This window comes from Anopheles ziemanni, chromosome 2 (assembly GCF_943734765.1).
Source record: "Anopheles ziemanni chromosome 2, idAnoZiCoDA_A2_x.2, whole genome shotgun sequence".
In the NCBI taxonomy this organism is placed as follows: domain Eukaryota; kingdom Metazoa; phylum Arthropoda; class Insecta; order Diptera; family Culicidae; genus Anopheles; species Anopheles ziemanni.
Window position 1 is genome coordinate 20,897,450 of NC_080705.1, and position 15,669 is coordinate 20,913,118.

Below are 15,669 nucleotides of genomic sequence, written 5' to 3' on the forward strand. Positions count from 1 at the left end.
ATTTATATTTTTTAAATGTATGTACCTTTTGCTCTTGTTTTTGAAAGTATAAGACTTTGATCGAGACGGAAGGTGACTGTACCTTTATTAACTACGACGAAAACGGTTACAGAAAAGCGACACTAAACTGGATTTGATATAAGTTTTATAAATAAGTCTCCAAGAAGTTATGCGTAAAAGTTTGAGATTTACGCAAAAAAAGAAAACCGAAATAAAAAAACAGAGAACCCCAAAAACACGCTGATGATGCCTTTGGTTACGGAGCTCGCTGCCTACAGTGGATCACATTCATTTTGGGCCACAGCAACTATTCAAGCTCCGAAAACGTCCCCGGAAGTAGTGCGTGCGACGAATCCGCTTTTTGACACACTTGTCAATGAAGTGGTCGGCCGGGTGAATGAATCCGGCAAGCTGTTGCGTCGTGGTCTTCACCACTCGGCGCTGCGCTCGACGCCAACACGTAAACCTTTAAATGTCCATTCACCAGCGAGTAACATACGCCGTCGCTGGCGGGCACAAATTTTACGCAAATTTTTAAAACCCCTTCCGAGCTCATCGGATCTTGGCCTCGGTCGCTTCCAAAAATACTGTTTGCTCAATGTCTTTGCGCTGGGTTCATGGTGGCGAAGAACTACTAGAAGCCTGTCTGTGTTTTTTGAAACAGAATTATGAGCAACACCGCAGATGTGCGTTTCCACCGGCGTTGGTGCGCTCTTGGACACTTCTCGGTTGACTGGCAATGCGAGAAGTTCTCGACGTCGACGGCGACGACCCTAGAGTGAAATATTTCGTTTCTCGGCCATTTTTCGGAGTGCCGGGCAACGAACTCGGCCCACCATTTCGTTCTGGTGGAGCTTACCGTGAGGTTGAGTCATGATGGAAAGGCTGAACCGCACGCGTCAGTCCCGCGATCAGACCGGAAGTTTGCACGCGGAAGAAGGTCGGGTCGGAGGACGGTTGGAAAGTCATAAAGAGGATCATTAAAAAATGGTACCGAGTTGGGTTACAGTCCCCGCTATGGATAAGTGAAGCTGCTGTCCATTAAACTCTAGAATGAAAACAGCGTAGAAGAATCTACTTCATTGTTTCACACGGGGCGAGTCTGGAAACCCGTTTGTCACTTTAATAAACGGAATGTAGTTAATCACACATTTCTTATGAAACTCTTTCTTATTCATCCTAAAATATTTTTGTACAAAGTTTACGAGAAACGAAACGAGAATTGAATTTGTAAATTTCCAGGTTTCCATTTGACGATAATTTTAAACACAAATCCTCTGCCATTTAATTCTGTTTTAATTTAAAATTAGTCAAGACGAACCAAAGCACCTATATCGCCAGCAAACTAAGACATCAGTATCTCTCTCTGATTGGCCAGTTGTTCGTTATGGTAGCATCATTTAATGGGAAAGACCAAGAAAAACCTTAAACACACAGGACGAGCATTTGCATAACACACAAAAAGATGCTCCACGCTGAACGGTTGCGATAAGGGAGCCGGTTTGGCCACGTTTTTGGTGATTTTTACTCAACACACATACTCCACCCCGCGCCTCGTGTCGTACCATCGGGCAGAGAGCCGCTTCCAGCATACCATCGTTGCGAACCGCATCATCCACCGCGAGAAGACACATGTACACTTTGCTTCGGCGGACGGTTGCCTGGATCGGCCACTTCACGCCGGAGCTCTTCAGTGCGGGTAAATATTAAAACTAAACTGAAGAAAATAGTAAAAAACAACCAACCACAAGCACACAAAAACCCCGCCGAGGGGAAGGAGCGGGAACGGTAAAAGAAAACGGCACTGATATGCTCAACGGTAAGTGAGTGAACTGTAGCTCATGGGAAAAAACAGCACCGGAGAGAGTGGGAAGCGAAGAAAAGTGTACGGAGAGGAAAATCATTTTCATGGTCATTGAAGGAAATTTGTTCACGGTGCACAGGTGCGTGGAAGAATATTTGATTACCGAACTAAGGCAGCTGCGCGGCGTTACAAAGTGGTGTTGGGAAGTGGGTAAAAGGTGTGAAGTAAAGATGAGGTATTCATTAAGAATTATAACAATTGGCATCTAAACGTTTTTTTTCTTTTCTGCGTTGGTTTAAAAATATTTCAAAACACAGTATACGACAAATTTGTTCCTTGTTTATCTGATTCAAAATTTGCAAACGTTTGTAAACCCTAGTTTCGTCACCTAGTTTCCTATAAATCGAACTTCGATTCTTCGATCGAAATGGAGAGGAAGGTTTAAAAGTGAATGAAAACAAAAAACCACGTGGGAAGCAGAGCGGGTTGTGCTCATTCAATTAGTCGCTCGAGAGTGTCCATCGGTAGGAGTGAGGTAAACTACCGATCCAAGTGAAGTAAGGATTGTGGCCGAGTTGTTGCAACTCGCCAACTAAACCTAACATTGATCGTTTTCATAAATGTGTTGAGCTACGGTACCCGGAGATGATGGGTCCGGGGGGTGGCTTGGGTGTCAATGTTTAACAATTTAATTATGAGCTGTGGTTGTTAAAATAATTGCTTCACGTATCCATTTCAACACTTCAGCCGGATGAGGAACGGCAGCCCGTTGCGCGTCTTGTGTTGGTGTCGAATTAAACGCAACCCGCCATCAAGTGAAAATGACAGTCTCCGGAGGAGACAGACAGACAGGCAGGAAACCTTGTGTGTGTGTTTGGAGCGTAGGGTGGAGTCTGCCCGACGTAGTCGGAGGCCACCAATGCATTGATAGACAAGCATAACCGTACAGCACGGCAAAACAAAAAAAAAATTGGTCGAACCAGAGGATAAATCAAGAATTGAGCTCACAGAATGCCCGGGTAGTCATAGTTCATTGGAGGGTAGATATGACTACACTCGCCGTAACGGCCTTCGATTTCACATATTGTACAGCAAATCTAGGAATTGCACTAATGGAAACACGACTGACCACAATCTGTTGGTTCAAGTGAGGAAACGGCACTCCCGAATGTTCACAGTCAGTATCGTACGTCTGTGACATTTCAACCCACGCACGAAATAGTTCAGAGACACCCAGAATCACCAGAGAAACCCCAGAAAGACCGAAGAGTGAAACATGGAGTTGGTCGGAGGTCTAGAATAAATTTCTAGAGTAAGTACTATCGTAAGCTTATTCGTTTATACTTAACCTTTATTTCAAACAGCTAGAATTATTCGCACACTTCTTATTCTCATATACAGGAAATACTCGTTTCTAATAGAAGTCAAGATCACCCTTCATGAGTATGCACTTGAGTAACACGCGGTTTTCCTTGCACTTCAGAACCCTTGAAAGGGGAACGCTCTGCAAATGAAAAGCGAAAGTTATCAAATCACGTGTTGTAATATCTATTCCCATTTGCTCGCATGCTTCGCATTGTTGAGTTATAAATCCTTTCATTCATTCGATTATAAACAGCATGTGGTTACTATCGCATGCTCAAAGGCAAGATCAACACGATCATGGGGCCACTCCCCGGCCGGGAACTTACTTCGTGACCAACACACACACACACCACCTCACGTTCCCGTTCGCTCGTAGGGAATCCCTTTTTCGGAGCTCGCAACACGAGCACGAGCTCATACAATCATATGCTCCCCTTTCCGAGTTATGCTCGCCCGCTTGGGTGTTTCGTTTGCGTCCGAAAATGGATGGATGGTAGCGCACTTTTCGGCGCCTTAAGCGACACACCAGCGCCGGCGACGACGACGAGAAGAACGCGCCGGTCGATGGGAAGAAAACATAAATCACGATCACGAGCGATCACTTCGATGGTCGCGTGTGCAGGTCCTGCAGTTGTTACCGGCCGCCGTAAAAGGGTTTGCGGCGAACGAGAGTCCTCTTGGCGGTTTTGGGTTGAGGAAAAAAGGGAAAAAAGGTTATGTTGCACGAACAGAGCTAGCGAACGACTGGAAGAGACAAACATACACAAAACGCAAATAAAACTCTCGATTTCACTTTCCTTTTCCGAGCGGTCGGGGGAGATGACTGCACTTCTGGAGTGGAGGGAAAACCCTCCGCACGGCGTGTCAACATCTCCCGAAATGGTTTGCTTCTTGCGATTTCACGTCCATGCGGCGTACAACCCTATTGGAACATTGGGGCAACTCCAAAAATCGTTCCATCGTTCGTAGTTATGATTTCGGCGACAAGATTAGTCCCGCCATTGGGTGGAGAAAACATGGAGAAATCTCCCATAGTAACAAGCGGTGCACGATTTCGGACCCAAACGGGAAGGTCCCTTGCGCCGTTGATCGGTTCGGTGCTTCAATGTTAAAAAAAGGAAAACATTCACAAGCACTCGAGAAATTGGCTCAGAGCGCTTAGTTTGATGTACACATTTACGATGCACCGCATGATCATAAGCAGCACCGCGCATTAGATCACATAACAACCATGTGAAGGACGGACAGCTGTTCCCCACTGCATTCGTACCATTACGATGCCACCCATCAGGTGGTTGCCAGCTTTCCCCGATTTTCTTGCGACCAGTTTATTGATCGACAAAATTGGACAAAATTGTCACAAAATGATTTACGTTGTCGTCCACCGACATGAAGAAGATGATGGTGGTGATGATTCCAATGATCACCGGAAGCAATCAAACTTCCGACCCGAATGCGCGAGTGGAAGACAAAACACCAACGGGCGCTTCCCGGCTGAGCTCCAGAACAAAATGCTAAAAATGTTCGTCCCAAAGAATAGAATGTGGGATGAAAACTCATTTCGCTCGGAAGTGGAACGGACAAAAAGAAGAGTTTTAACGACGCCCAGCTCATGGCAATCTGTGATGGTTAGCAGACACCCGGAGAAAATATGAATAGCTGTTGGTTTTTGTCAGAGCGTCAAGTGGGATCTAAATGCGGCCGACACCACTTACATGGACGTGGAACTTGGTGCAGAGGTGAGTGAAACAATTCCGTTCATTATAGGTCGCATCAGCTGTGTTATTCACTTGAGCTTAAAAACACATTTTAATTAATGACCAGCTGTAAATTATTTTTAATTTATGATATCTCTTAAAGAACAATTGAATGAACACAGTAACAGATTCAACTACCATCTTAAATTTGGTAGCACAACTCTCAGAGATTGAAAAAAATGTTTCGGAATAAAAACTATCCAATTCTTCATTCTAAAGCCTTCGAGTCCAACCTATATAATATGCAGGAAGTGTACGTTCAACCCAAAACTGTGTCAGATCTAAATCTTCTCAATCATCATTAACTCAATGCTGTAGAACAAACTATTGACTTTATTGGCATTCGATTTTTGGAACCATTCAACCGAAACTGGACCTAGGCGGAATGTCTCATAATCACTCAGTATCGTTCTGCTTGAAAGGAGTTTCATATGAAACCAAACACTGAAGCAAACAACAAACATTAGACCACGTTTGGACTGAGTGTTGCTGGGTGTGAGGTAGTTTCGAATTTCCGTTCGACACAATCTCGTTTGAAATTTGTTCCTCACAAATAAACTACAGACATATGGCTTGGTATGTTTGGTAAACAGCACATGATCTCCTAAGATATTAGTCAATGAACTCATGAGGCAACAACCTAACAAGAAAAGTGTTTCTAGAGGAAAAGTATCGACACATTTCGCTGGAAATGCAAAACCGACTGGCGCCGAATTCGGACGAACGAAGGACCACTTTTTACGGAAGCAAAAAAAAGAACCAACCTACGTTCGGTTCGAACATGCCATAATCGTTATGCAAATTATGCAAATAGCAAACGCATGGCTTGCAGCAAAAAAAGAAACGGCATGGACATGGGAGCACGGCATTACCACCATAAACCGAGCTACAGAAAATCTGTTTCTTCTTACACGAGGAATTTTATAATTATAACTTCCGATGACGATTAGAATCTAGCGGGACTTTACAATGTTGCTTAACTTTCTCACTTTCTTTTCGAGCGTGGCTGATTGGGGCGTGCATTTACTTTTCTGCCAATGAATTATTGCGCGGTTTCGTTTAATTTCACTTCGACCACTCCTGCACGAGAGGTGGAATAATATTAGTAACTATTGGATGTGGTTTAAACGCCCAAGGGAAGGCGTACAATTCATATCTCAATGGGATTCATTGGTTTCAACGATGAGAAGATGGAAAAAATACTGCGCAGTGAAAATTATGAAAATATTATTTGCAACCAACAGGAACTATTTTCTACAACTTTTCACCGAACAGCAGCAAGCGGACGGAACTGCTTGATCACAATGCACCAACATTTATATCCGCAAAATGCAAATGCATCGCCGCGCTATCTTTTGTTGTGTAAAGTAGGAGCGGAGATTTATTTCCATCGCTGCTGGCCAACCTGCAAAATAAGTAATGCCCATTGAAAATCGTGATGGCGGCAAATATCTAACGCTCGGTCACCACCAGTCAAACAGGCCTTCCGCTGATGGTGTGGTAACAAATGCTAATCAACTTCCCTTTTTTCCGGAGTGAGCTTTTCCGACTGTGCACAATTTTAAGGGCAGGCAGCAAGCGAAAACTTTAATGATGATCTCGGATACCATCGAAGGCATCGGGAGGTTGGTATATTTATAGCCTAAAAACCCCTTAACAAAACTATTTGTATACATTAAATGGGGAAGGGGAATTAAAATTAAACCCAAAGTTTTATGAAGAACACACCACAGCAAAGCTGAAAGCGATGATCGATAGTATCGATAATTAGAAAAGCCTCATTTATGGTTGCTTTTCTTTTTTCTTTCCCATGTTTCCCTACGCCCAGGCTTTTGCTATCGATATAGTGAAGCATCGGCGGGACACTGATATGATCAGAAAATCGCGTAAATGATCCGTGGCCAGTTCGATGAGCTATCGCAAGACACTTGTAAAAGGCATGGTTCGTTTCACCGGATCAGATGTTGTCGTTGCGTCATCTCTGGTTGGATCAAGATACAATCGTATTTCGTAACAACCATGCGGATTAGCTTAACCGTACAGCTTGGCCTATTTATTGGCTTGAAGCGAAATTGGTAACGTATCAGCGAAATTAACATAACGGTTATGAAAATAAGAAATATTTATTGTTTCAAACTTATTTGAAACCTTGAATTCAAATAATGCATTAAACACATTTTTGTTGTAAATCTAATTCCACCAACGAAATTCACAACATGAACTCTACACTCAATGTAGAGAACCATCGCTAGCACATCACGTCACATGTCGAGAGATGAAGATATCGAAATGAATGCTGTCTCAAGGAACTCGCCTCCCACTACAACAGTCTACTGGCACTGAAACTATATGCGGTGCATCAATGCAAGTCACGATGCATCACCTTCAAAAGTAACCCGGCCAACGCATCGGTGTCGCACATCTTCATCGAGAACGTAAACATGCAAATTTGTAGCCGCCATTCTCAGGAAAATTTATTTCGTTTTTTTTTTCTAAAGGATTCGAAGTTTTGCGCTTCAGAAAACGAGTGTCAGAATCACCGTGAACCCATATACGAGAAATTGATGGTGCCCATCAACACATTGATTAATAGTGCGCACTCGTGAGTGAGTTGAAGATGCAATTTAAGGTCACTTTAAACTCCCACACTTGTTAAAACAACCATCGTAAGAAGTAAAATATGAAACTATTCTTTAAAGCGAGCCAAGAAAGAAAGCTCCCTATCGACCGAACTCCGCCACAAAAGAAAATAATTGAACGTTTTCTTCTCCAGCTTTTGTAAAACGGTGCACCTAATAAATTAACAATTAATCAAACCTAGACAGCAAAGTGGAGCAAACTAATGATGAAATAAGTACCCACCCCCGGGGTAAAAACGGTGAAGTTTTTGTTTCGTGTAGGAGTAGGAAACAACGAGCGGGAGTTATAAATTAATAAATAAACACAAAAAAGCACCCTTTCTTTAATGCAACCGCTTCCAAAACAATTCTCCACCGCGATATACGAAGTTGAAGGCGCGGTTCGTATTTTTCTCCTGCACGTCCAAGATAATTAACGACTGCGATCTGATTTACATACACTCCCCGCCCAGCGAAAAAAAAGAAAAGTTTACTTAAAGGAGAGAAGAAAAAAACATTCATCTCGGCATCCCATGAGCGAACTAAAACAAAGCGAGATGGTGGATTCGAGCGAAAACGAATCTTTCAATAACTAGCCGCAATTTCCATTCGATTGGCGGTCGCGGTGAACGTAATAAGACAGACAGCCGTCAATTAATTCCGATCCGGTGCCGAACCGAGCGCGCAAGGGTTGGTTGTTACGCCGTGATTTCGGAAAATTCCCCCTCCCCAAAAAAGAGCGATTTTTCTTTTGCATTCAGCATCCGCACCCGCACAAGAGTGACAGATAGGCGGTGGAGAGAAAAAAGCGAAGTAAATAGCTTCGCTTAAATGCAATTAGTGAGCAGATGAGATTTGGCTCTTCTGGGATAATGGAATATGCTGTAAACTATAGATCAATTCTATAGATATGCTTCAAAATGAAAACGGTATGCGCAACTTGACAGGTCCCGAAGTTAAACGGAAGTTGTTTAGTAGAGAAAAACAAACTTCTCGAGGCTTTTCTATTCGCAGGTGTAAATGCAAATGTTTGCAGCAAAAGCACCCAGTAGGAAAGAGAAGTTGAAGGGTGCTGACGGCTGACACTAAACAACACTAAAAAAGACTCGAAAGAAATGCTGCACAAGCTGGAAATCCATTCCACCCACTGGCCTCCCGTCGGTGCGACGTTTGTCATGTTAATGCATTACGTCTTTGCCCCGCCGTCCATTGCCATTATCATCGGGAAACATTGGGTGGACAATTAAGGAGGGCAGCAAGTGAACTGGCCGTGTTTGGAGGACAGCTTCCAGCTGGCGGCTAAGGTGGGACGCCCTGGACACCAAGGGCGTGAGGTAACCTTTTGCCAGATATGACTTGGGTTCGCTTTCGTGCGGCTCCCAGCTGATGGTCAGGTGTATTTCCTGTTATACTTTAAACGTATAGCAAGAAATTAGTCTTAATAGCATTGAAGTGAGAATGCGTGTTTAGATTTTCTCTTTGTCTCTCAAATAAATTCTTGTCTACACAGATATACAACCGACAATTGTGTAAGTGGAAGTAAAATCAATCATTTACCATCTCATGCTACGCAGCGATAGAAATGAGACGTCGCCTAAAAGCCTTGTTCATTTCCCAAAAGCATCAATACTCATCAATCAACAACGAACCGCGCGGCTCATGAGACCGAGCTGCCCTTTCGCATCGCCATCGACATGAGATCCAAAGTTCTCGAACTTACCGCACAACTTTGCGCTGAAGACTGCATGAGTCGTCAAATTGGCGGTGAGAACGAAGAGATTCTTGAAGGACGTTTTTTTGGAAAATACCACCCCTTCTGTTCGCCTATCAGACGTTTCACTTCAAACCGATGCACATTAGGAAATATCAACCATGTTAGGCTGAATGCACGGTTTTCTTTCGTTCCCTTCGCGATACCCCAACCCGGTTGATTGATGGATGACCATTTAGATGTTTCCTAAAACGGGACTCACCGCAAGAGATGGTAAAACTCTAGGACTACGGGGTGGAGAAAAAAAAAACTAGGACACCTCCTAACTCCATTCTCTACTTCGACACACCGTCGTAGGTCGAAAGGTTCGGGGATCATCAGGTTGCATGCATCGTCGTCGTCGTCGTCGTGTGTCACGCCTCTGGAGTTCGACGCGAAGCCCCGAAAACTGGAGCACTGCCCGGCCCAACGAGCGTGCGAGCGATGTAAAGCGCAAACGTACGACTGTGCCATGTGGGTACAGCGAAATAAACCTGATTCTCGGGTAGCATTCCATTTAGCTGACGAGCCCCAGCGGTCGCGACCATATGGCAAGACCAGAAGGTATGTTTTTCCCCCCGCTTATCCTGCGGCTATGTACATGTCATCCGAATCGGTGAACCGTAGTCCACCCCTGGACGGGTTGCCCCGAAGACGCCGGAGCATATGGGCATGGGTCGTAACGTTCCAACAACTCGAAGGCGGTGGCTTCGGCGTCCCGTAAGCTTACGCAACACGTCGAAAACAACCGGGGACAACCGCGCCGCTGTTGACAAAGTCTGCGAAGGCTGATCAAGTTATGTGACCTGTCCCTTGATCCGTGCGACGGGCGTGTGTGAGTGGAAAACCCCGAGCACAGGTGGACGGAAACGTGAGAAACCGTTCTCGAAGCGCGGTAAGGTTTTTTTCCGTTGTTAAGGTTGAGAAGGATAAAGAAAGGAAAGCCGGGCAAAAGTTGTAACGAGTTGTTAAGCAAATAATTCTTATTTTTACACCTAAAGTCATACATTTTGCACTCAATAAAGCAACTAAATGGTGAAGTTACATTTCCACCTCTTCGGCAGTAGTCGCCTTACGTTCGGATGTAGCTTTACTTTCATTCAGAACTTATCACATCATTCCTTTAATGGCAGTATCATAATAAACACCATTTTACGCATGACATCCATAAACAAAGTGTTGAAGGGACAAAAACAGAATCAACCACACCACAAAAAATGCGTCAAAGAGACAAGATAACGTCCCGCAAAACGAAAAGAGCTCCCATGCAAGACATCAACACGTCGTTTTGCGACGCCGTAAAATCTTGCTGGTGTCGTATAAATGTTCTACCGTCCAGGTAGGTGGTTTGGCATGCTATCACCGAGAAAGAGGCGCCAGGTTTGGGAGGTCGAAAAAGAAAACAGAACTCATATCCGCACACCGAAAACAGGTACATGTGCGATAAGCAGCAACCGTGCGATAGAGACCGAAACAAAATAATGAGCGCTTTCGGAGACGTCAAATATTTTACACGGTTGCTAAATAACCTGACAAGTTATCAAGTTCAATTGATAACATGACCGTGGCGACGTGGTAGTGGAAGAAAACGTGCCGATCGGTCGCACTGACAAAATAAAACTACGAGACCCACTATCAAAGGTTACTGGTGAGTGAACCCGGGTGATAACCTTTACCGGGCGAGCGTGGCATTGAAAATAAATGAATGATTTGAACCGAAAAACGTTCGAAAACAACGTTGCACCCGGCTTTCCTCTGCCGAGAGATCCGAGCCACCTGAACAACCGGAGGTGGAGAAAAGAGATGTCCATAATCGAATACAGCCGCGCGGGAACGAAACCACCAGCGAAAGGAAAAAGTTTTCCATGAATTTTCCAGGCCAGTAAAAGTAAGGTAATTTCGTGTGAGAAATACCCGGAGCCTGGCATCGCTAGAAAAACCAGATGCTGTTCGTTTTAAAAGCAACACCTCAAGCCAGAAAAAACTGCTTTGAACTGGAAGGAAAAGAAAAGCCAACCCTATCAGATCGCAACGTAGTAAGCAACGGGGTTTTCTGTTCGATCTTGCTCAGCACGCGAACTTGGCTTTTTTCCTCGCCTTAAACCACGAACCTGCCTTTAGCCATCTCCATAAGGGAGAGACAAAATTAGGGTTAATTCAATTGTTTCAGACGCTTTTCTCCTATTACAACTCGTTTAATGGCTCATTTTGTGAACTTTCGGTTCTTAACTGGAGCTTCTAATTGCGACCAACCGCGAGGTCCAAACCGAAACGATGTTTTACATTACTGAGCTAAGGTCGTCGTTATTTCGTCAACGATGTCAAACGTGATGTAGAGGTTGGCATGGCTTAATTGAATTAATTCTTTCACGCGGTCAGCCAATCGTTCTAATTGGTGACGTAAAATTAAATAGTTGTATTAACTGGCAAATGACAAACAACACGCTCGATGCATGCATACACAAGAAAAACAAGTTTGATTACATAAATGACACCAATTAGTTACATTGGGGAGCTGATTGTTCGGAAATAAAACAATAATTTGCCAGCTTATGATACTTATCAGCTGGTAGTACGAAAAACTAGCGCCAGCGGGGTTTCTTTTTGGTATAAATAGCGCAGAAACGATTGCCGCCCCATAAACCTGTACCAGCGTGTTACACTGTCGGTAACTTTTTAAAGACAACCCCGGGGGGAGGCCAATTAGAAGAGGTGTGTGCAATAAACATTGTTCGGTCACTTATCGCATAATCAATCCAACCGACTTTTCACCGTTCCCTCGAAACTGTTCGACCATCTGTGCGCCGATTGTACTTTTTTCAATTCCAATAAACTTACTTGATTACAACGGATGTAATCCATGGCGATAGCGTTGCGTGGGATGACCACCAGGCTGTTGTACGGTGTCGCATCAGAGGCCGGTGAATGACTTCACTTGGCAGCAACCCAGAGGAAGATTTTATAAAAAACCGTCACCTCTTTGCTTCGCGTTAAATTAACCCTTCATTATCACTGCGTAGAAGAGGAGGATGGTTTCACTTTAAAATAACTGCTCGTAAATTCGTTTCGGTACTTTACAGTTGGGGCGAACTCAAAACCGAAGTGAATTATTTTTTCTCATCATTATTTTTCACACTCACTTCTGGTTGTGCATACCGATCGGACACATCACCAATGATACTAACTCACACCGGATTCTTCCCATCCGTTCCCTTTTGCTCTCTTCCGGTTGAATCGAGTGGTGGAGAAGCGAATTTATTTATAACATTTGTATGCAAAAGATCGACTACGAATCGATCCCACTTCACTAAGAAGTTTGTTGTTCCAAAATGTTCTATTTTTTCTCTTTGTGGACCAATTTAGTACAATCACAAACCACTTACCACTTTCACTGTCTAACTCTAACCAAATATTTTGACCGATTTGCAACACATTGGTGGTTGAGGGAAAACTTTCCTTTTCCACCCGATCGGATCCGATCGTGCGCCCTCCGAGAAACCCACGATCTGTTTCGTTTGGAGGAAACGGAAAACAACCCCCAAATAGTGCATCAAAACAAACCGCGCTGTGAGCTGCCAAACTGTGGACGTCGAAAAGATCGCACTAACACCACACTTCCACCACTTGTAGTTAGAACGATAAATCACCCTTCGCGGCGCTTGTCAACGTGCGGAAAAGGGGTAAAAATAGGGAACGTCAAACGCCCACCTATCGCTCGTAACGACGAGACGTTTGTGTTGTCGCCGTCCGGTAAATACGGTTGACACCATCACACATTCCGGGGGTCGGTTTGCTTTATCGATTGGTAACGGCGTACGTGTACTCGCAGGTTCTTCCACGTGGCGACGATTGGGGGAGAAAAAAACTAGCCACCCGCAAAAAGGGCCACCCTCGGGGGGCGGGGAGGAGCGGGAAGTTCGGCCCGAATCGGAACGCGCTCTCGACACGACGCACTATCACCGACGTTACCGGCGCAGTGACGATACGGTACTGGTGCACAGGGACGGCCCGCTCCGTTGTTGTTGCGCCGGGGACGGTGAGGGTTTTTTGTTTTTCCGTTCCACAGTCACTTCTTCTTCTTCCTCTGCGGCTTCTTTGCCGTGGCGCCCGCAGCGCAATGTGCATTGACGCCGAAGCCCGCGTTCCGCCACCAGGGAGGGTGCAGTCTCACCCCGCGGCGTGGTTGGGAAAAGTAGTGGCGTTATTTCGCCCCGTTCGCCGACGAAAAACTGACCCAGCTTCAACCCAGCGAGCGAGCGCAAAGTACGAAAGGCGGACCGAGCGGTTCGTTTTTTGCGTCGCAAATTGTCTCTTTCGTCTCTTTGAGGTTTGAGGCGGTAAAAGACACTCTCTTTTAGCTCTCCGTCCTGCGAGGGTTATTTATGCCTAAGTTCATCTGTGCCGCCACAAAACTTTCCATCCACCCCTCACAGACCATCGCTCACAGTAGGTTCACTCGCGCGGCGCAACTCCTACAGCGTCGAACTGCTTTTGGTTTTCCCTTTCGAAAAAAGTTCACCCCCACCTTCGGCTGCAACGGGGGGTGCACACCCCACAGGTTTGCGTGTCTGCCAAAACCGACCGACCCACACTGCGCCAAACGAAACCCGTGTGCCGATCGCCTTCTGCCGCAGAACGGAACGAACCCTTCGATGGTGAAAATTCGCGGTTTGGGATCGCGAGCACCGAACACTGACTGGGCGATCACGCTCACGCCGTGCCGTGGTTCCCCCCCTTGTGCGCTCCGCTTGACGGCGTTACTATCATCTCCCCATGATCAGCTGTCATTATCGTGCATGCCGATGATGCCGGGTAGGGCCGGAAGGGGCGCTAGGGGGTGCGCAGATCAACGATCGAGAGGCCCGAGTGAGAGAACGGAAAAGAGAGAACGAGACATTCCACGGTAAGGGCGTGTGAGAGTGCGCGCTGGAGGCAACCATATGGTACGGGGGAAAGATTTGGAAGCCGAGGGGACCGGGTCCCTCCTCCGGTCGACCTGCGCGGTCATGTCCGTTGGAGCGCGGCTCCGGGGGTTGCACGGGGGAAACCTTGCAATTAGGGGAATCCGAAACGAACGTAATAACGGTCGCAGCGGGATGATGAATACTTTCCCTTTTCGGGAGGGATCGCAAAATATTCGAGCAGTCTGCGTAGACCTGAGGTCCGGTGGTTCGGCAACAACTCATATTGAAACATGAAACAATAAGTGGAACTAAATTTGAAACATGTTGAAACTGTTCCTATTCACTCCAAAACTTCTCATTTTTCCACATCAGTGAGCTAAAACCAATTTTCAAAACCGTTCAGTCAGAGACGCTGCAGAAACAATTCCAATCTGTATATAACAAAAATTCATATGACAATTTCACCACTTTTCTGATTTACATACTCCTTTCCTACGACTACGAGTAGTCAAATAGCAAAACTGAAGCAGACAAGGACACGAACGGTCAACATACCACCAGCACCAGAAGTATGTGCTGTACCGGAACAAAAGAAACTGACGCCCACCGGGAATGGAACAGAAATGTTCCCCGGGAAAAAAGTGGGCGTCCGCGGGGAGTTCGAACCATTTGGGCCCTGCCCTACCCGGCATATTCAGATGAAACATCGTTCTGAAAACAGGTTTTATTTTTCTTCTCCTCTCCTTTAGTTTTATCGCCACCCAGTTGCATACCATTAGAGGAAGAAAGTGGTGGTTGCTGGGGACCTTTGCTCGTCAAGGTCGTTGGAAAATGTGTGCTTGTTTTATTGGAACATGGCACATGGTACAAGGCACATCGATTTATGTTAAGTATGAGGCCCGTGACGAGAATATGGAACGAGATAAAATTGTACAAGTCAATTTCTTATGTACATAAAAATGTTTTTAGCCTTACGGAGCATTTTTAGCGGTGATAACTTTGGCATAAATATGAAAATTGAAAATGCATCTTCCGGGAATGTAGTTGTAAAAAGGCTACCTCCAATGATAAACATCTTATAAACAGTTTCATTCAATTTCAACAGCTTAGTTTTATAATTTAATTAGATTAAAGTTAATTTTTCCTCTATTATGCCAGTTAGACCAGTCGTCGATCCAACTTAGCCGAGACACTTACCCTGTTGTTCAAGCCTTCGTCGTTCTTGCCGCGCTTCAAAGAGGGCGCTCGGATCACGTTCATCGCGTTCATGGTTGCTTTCTCTGTCACTCGTACGTGCCGGTCTGGTCTTTGACGAACTGACAACTACCCGGTTCAAGGTACATAAATGCCAGGTTGCGCTGTGCTTACTTTGACGTTTCAGTTGCAAAACGGCGCTGCGCAGAATCCCATTCCACAAGATGCGCGAACGAATCTATACACTGCGTTGGCTCGATCTCTCGCGATCACCTGT

At 45.2% G+C, this 15,669-nt stretch overlaps 1 protein-coding gene across 1 annotated transcript in view; it reads right to left on the reverse strand.

Moving 5' to 3' along the window:
- LOC131294107 (uncharacterized) overlaps positions 1 to 15,467 on the reverse strand; it is a 56,989-nt gene extending 41,522 nt beyond the window's left edge. Inside the window, exon 1 of the mRNA XM_058322189.1 lies at positions 15,396 to 15,467. Within this exon, the coding sequence (XP_058178172.1) occupies positions 15,396 to 15,467 (72 nt within the window). The remainder of the gene's footprint in view (positions 1 to 15,395) is intronic.
- Between the last annotated feature and the right edge of the window lie 202 nt (positions 15,468 to 15,669).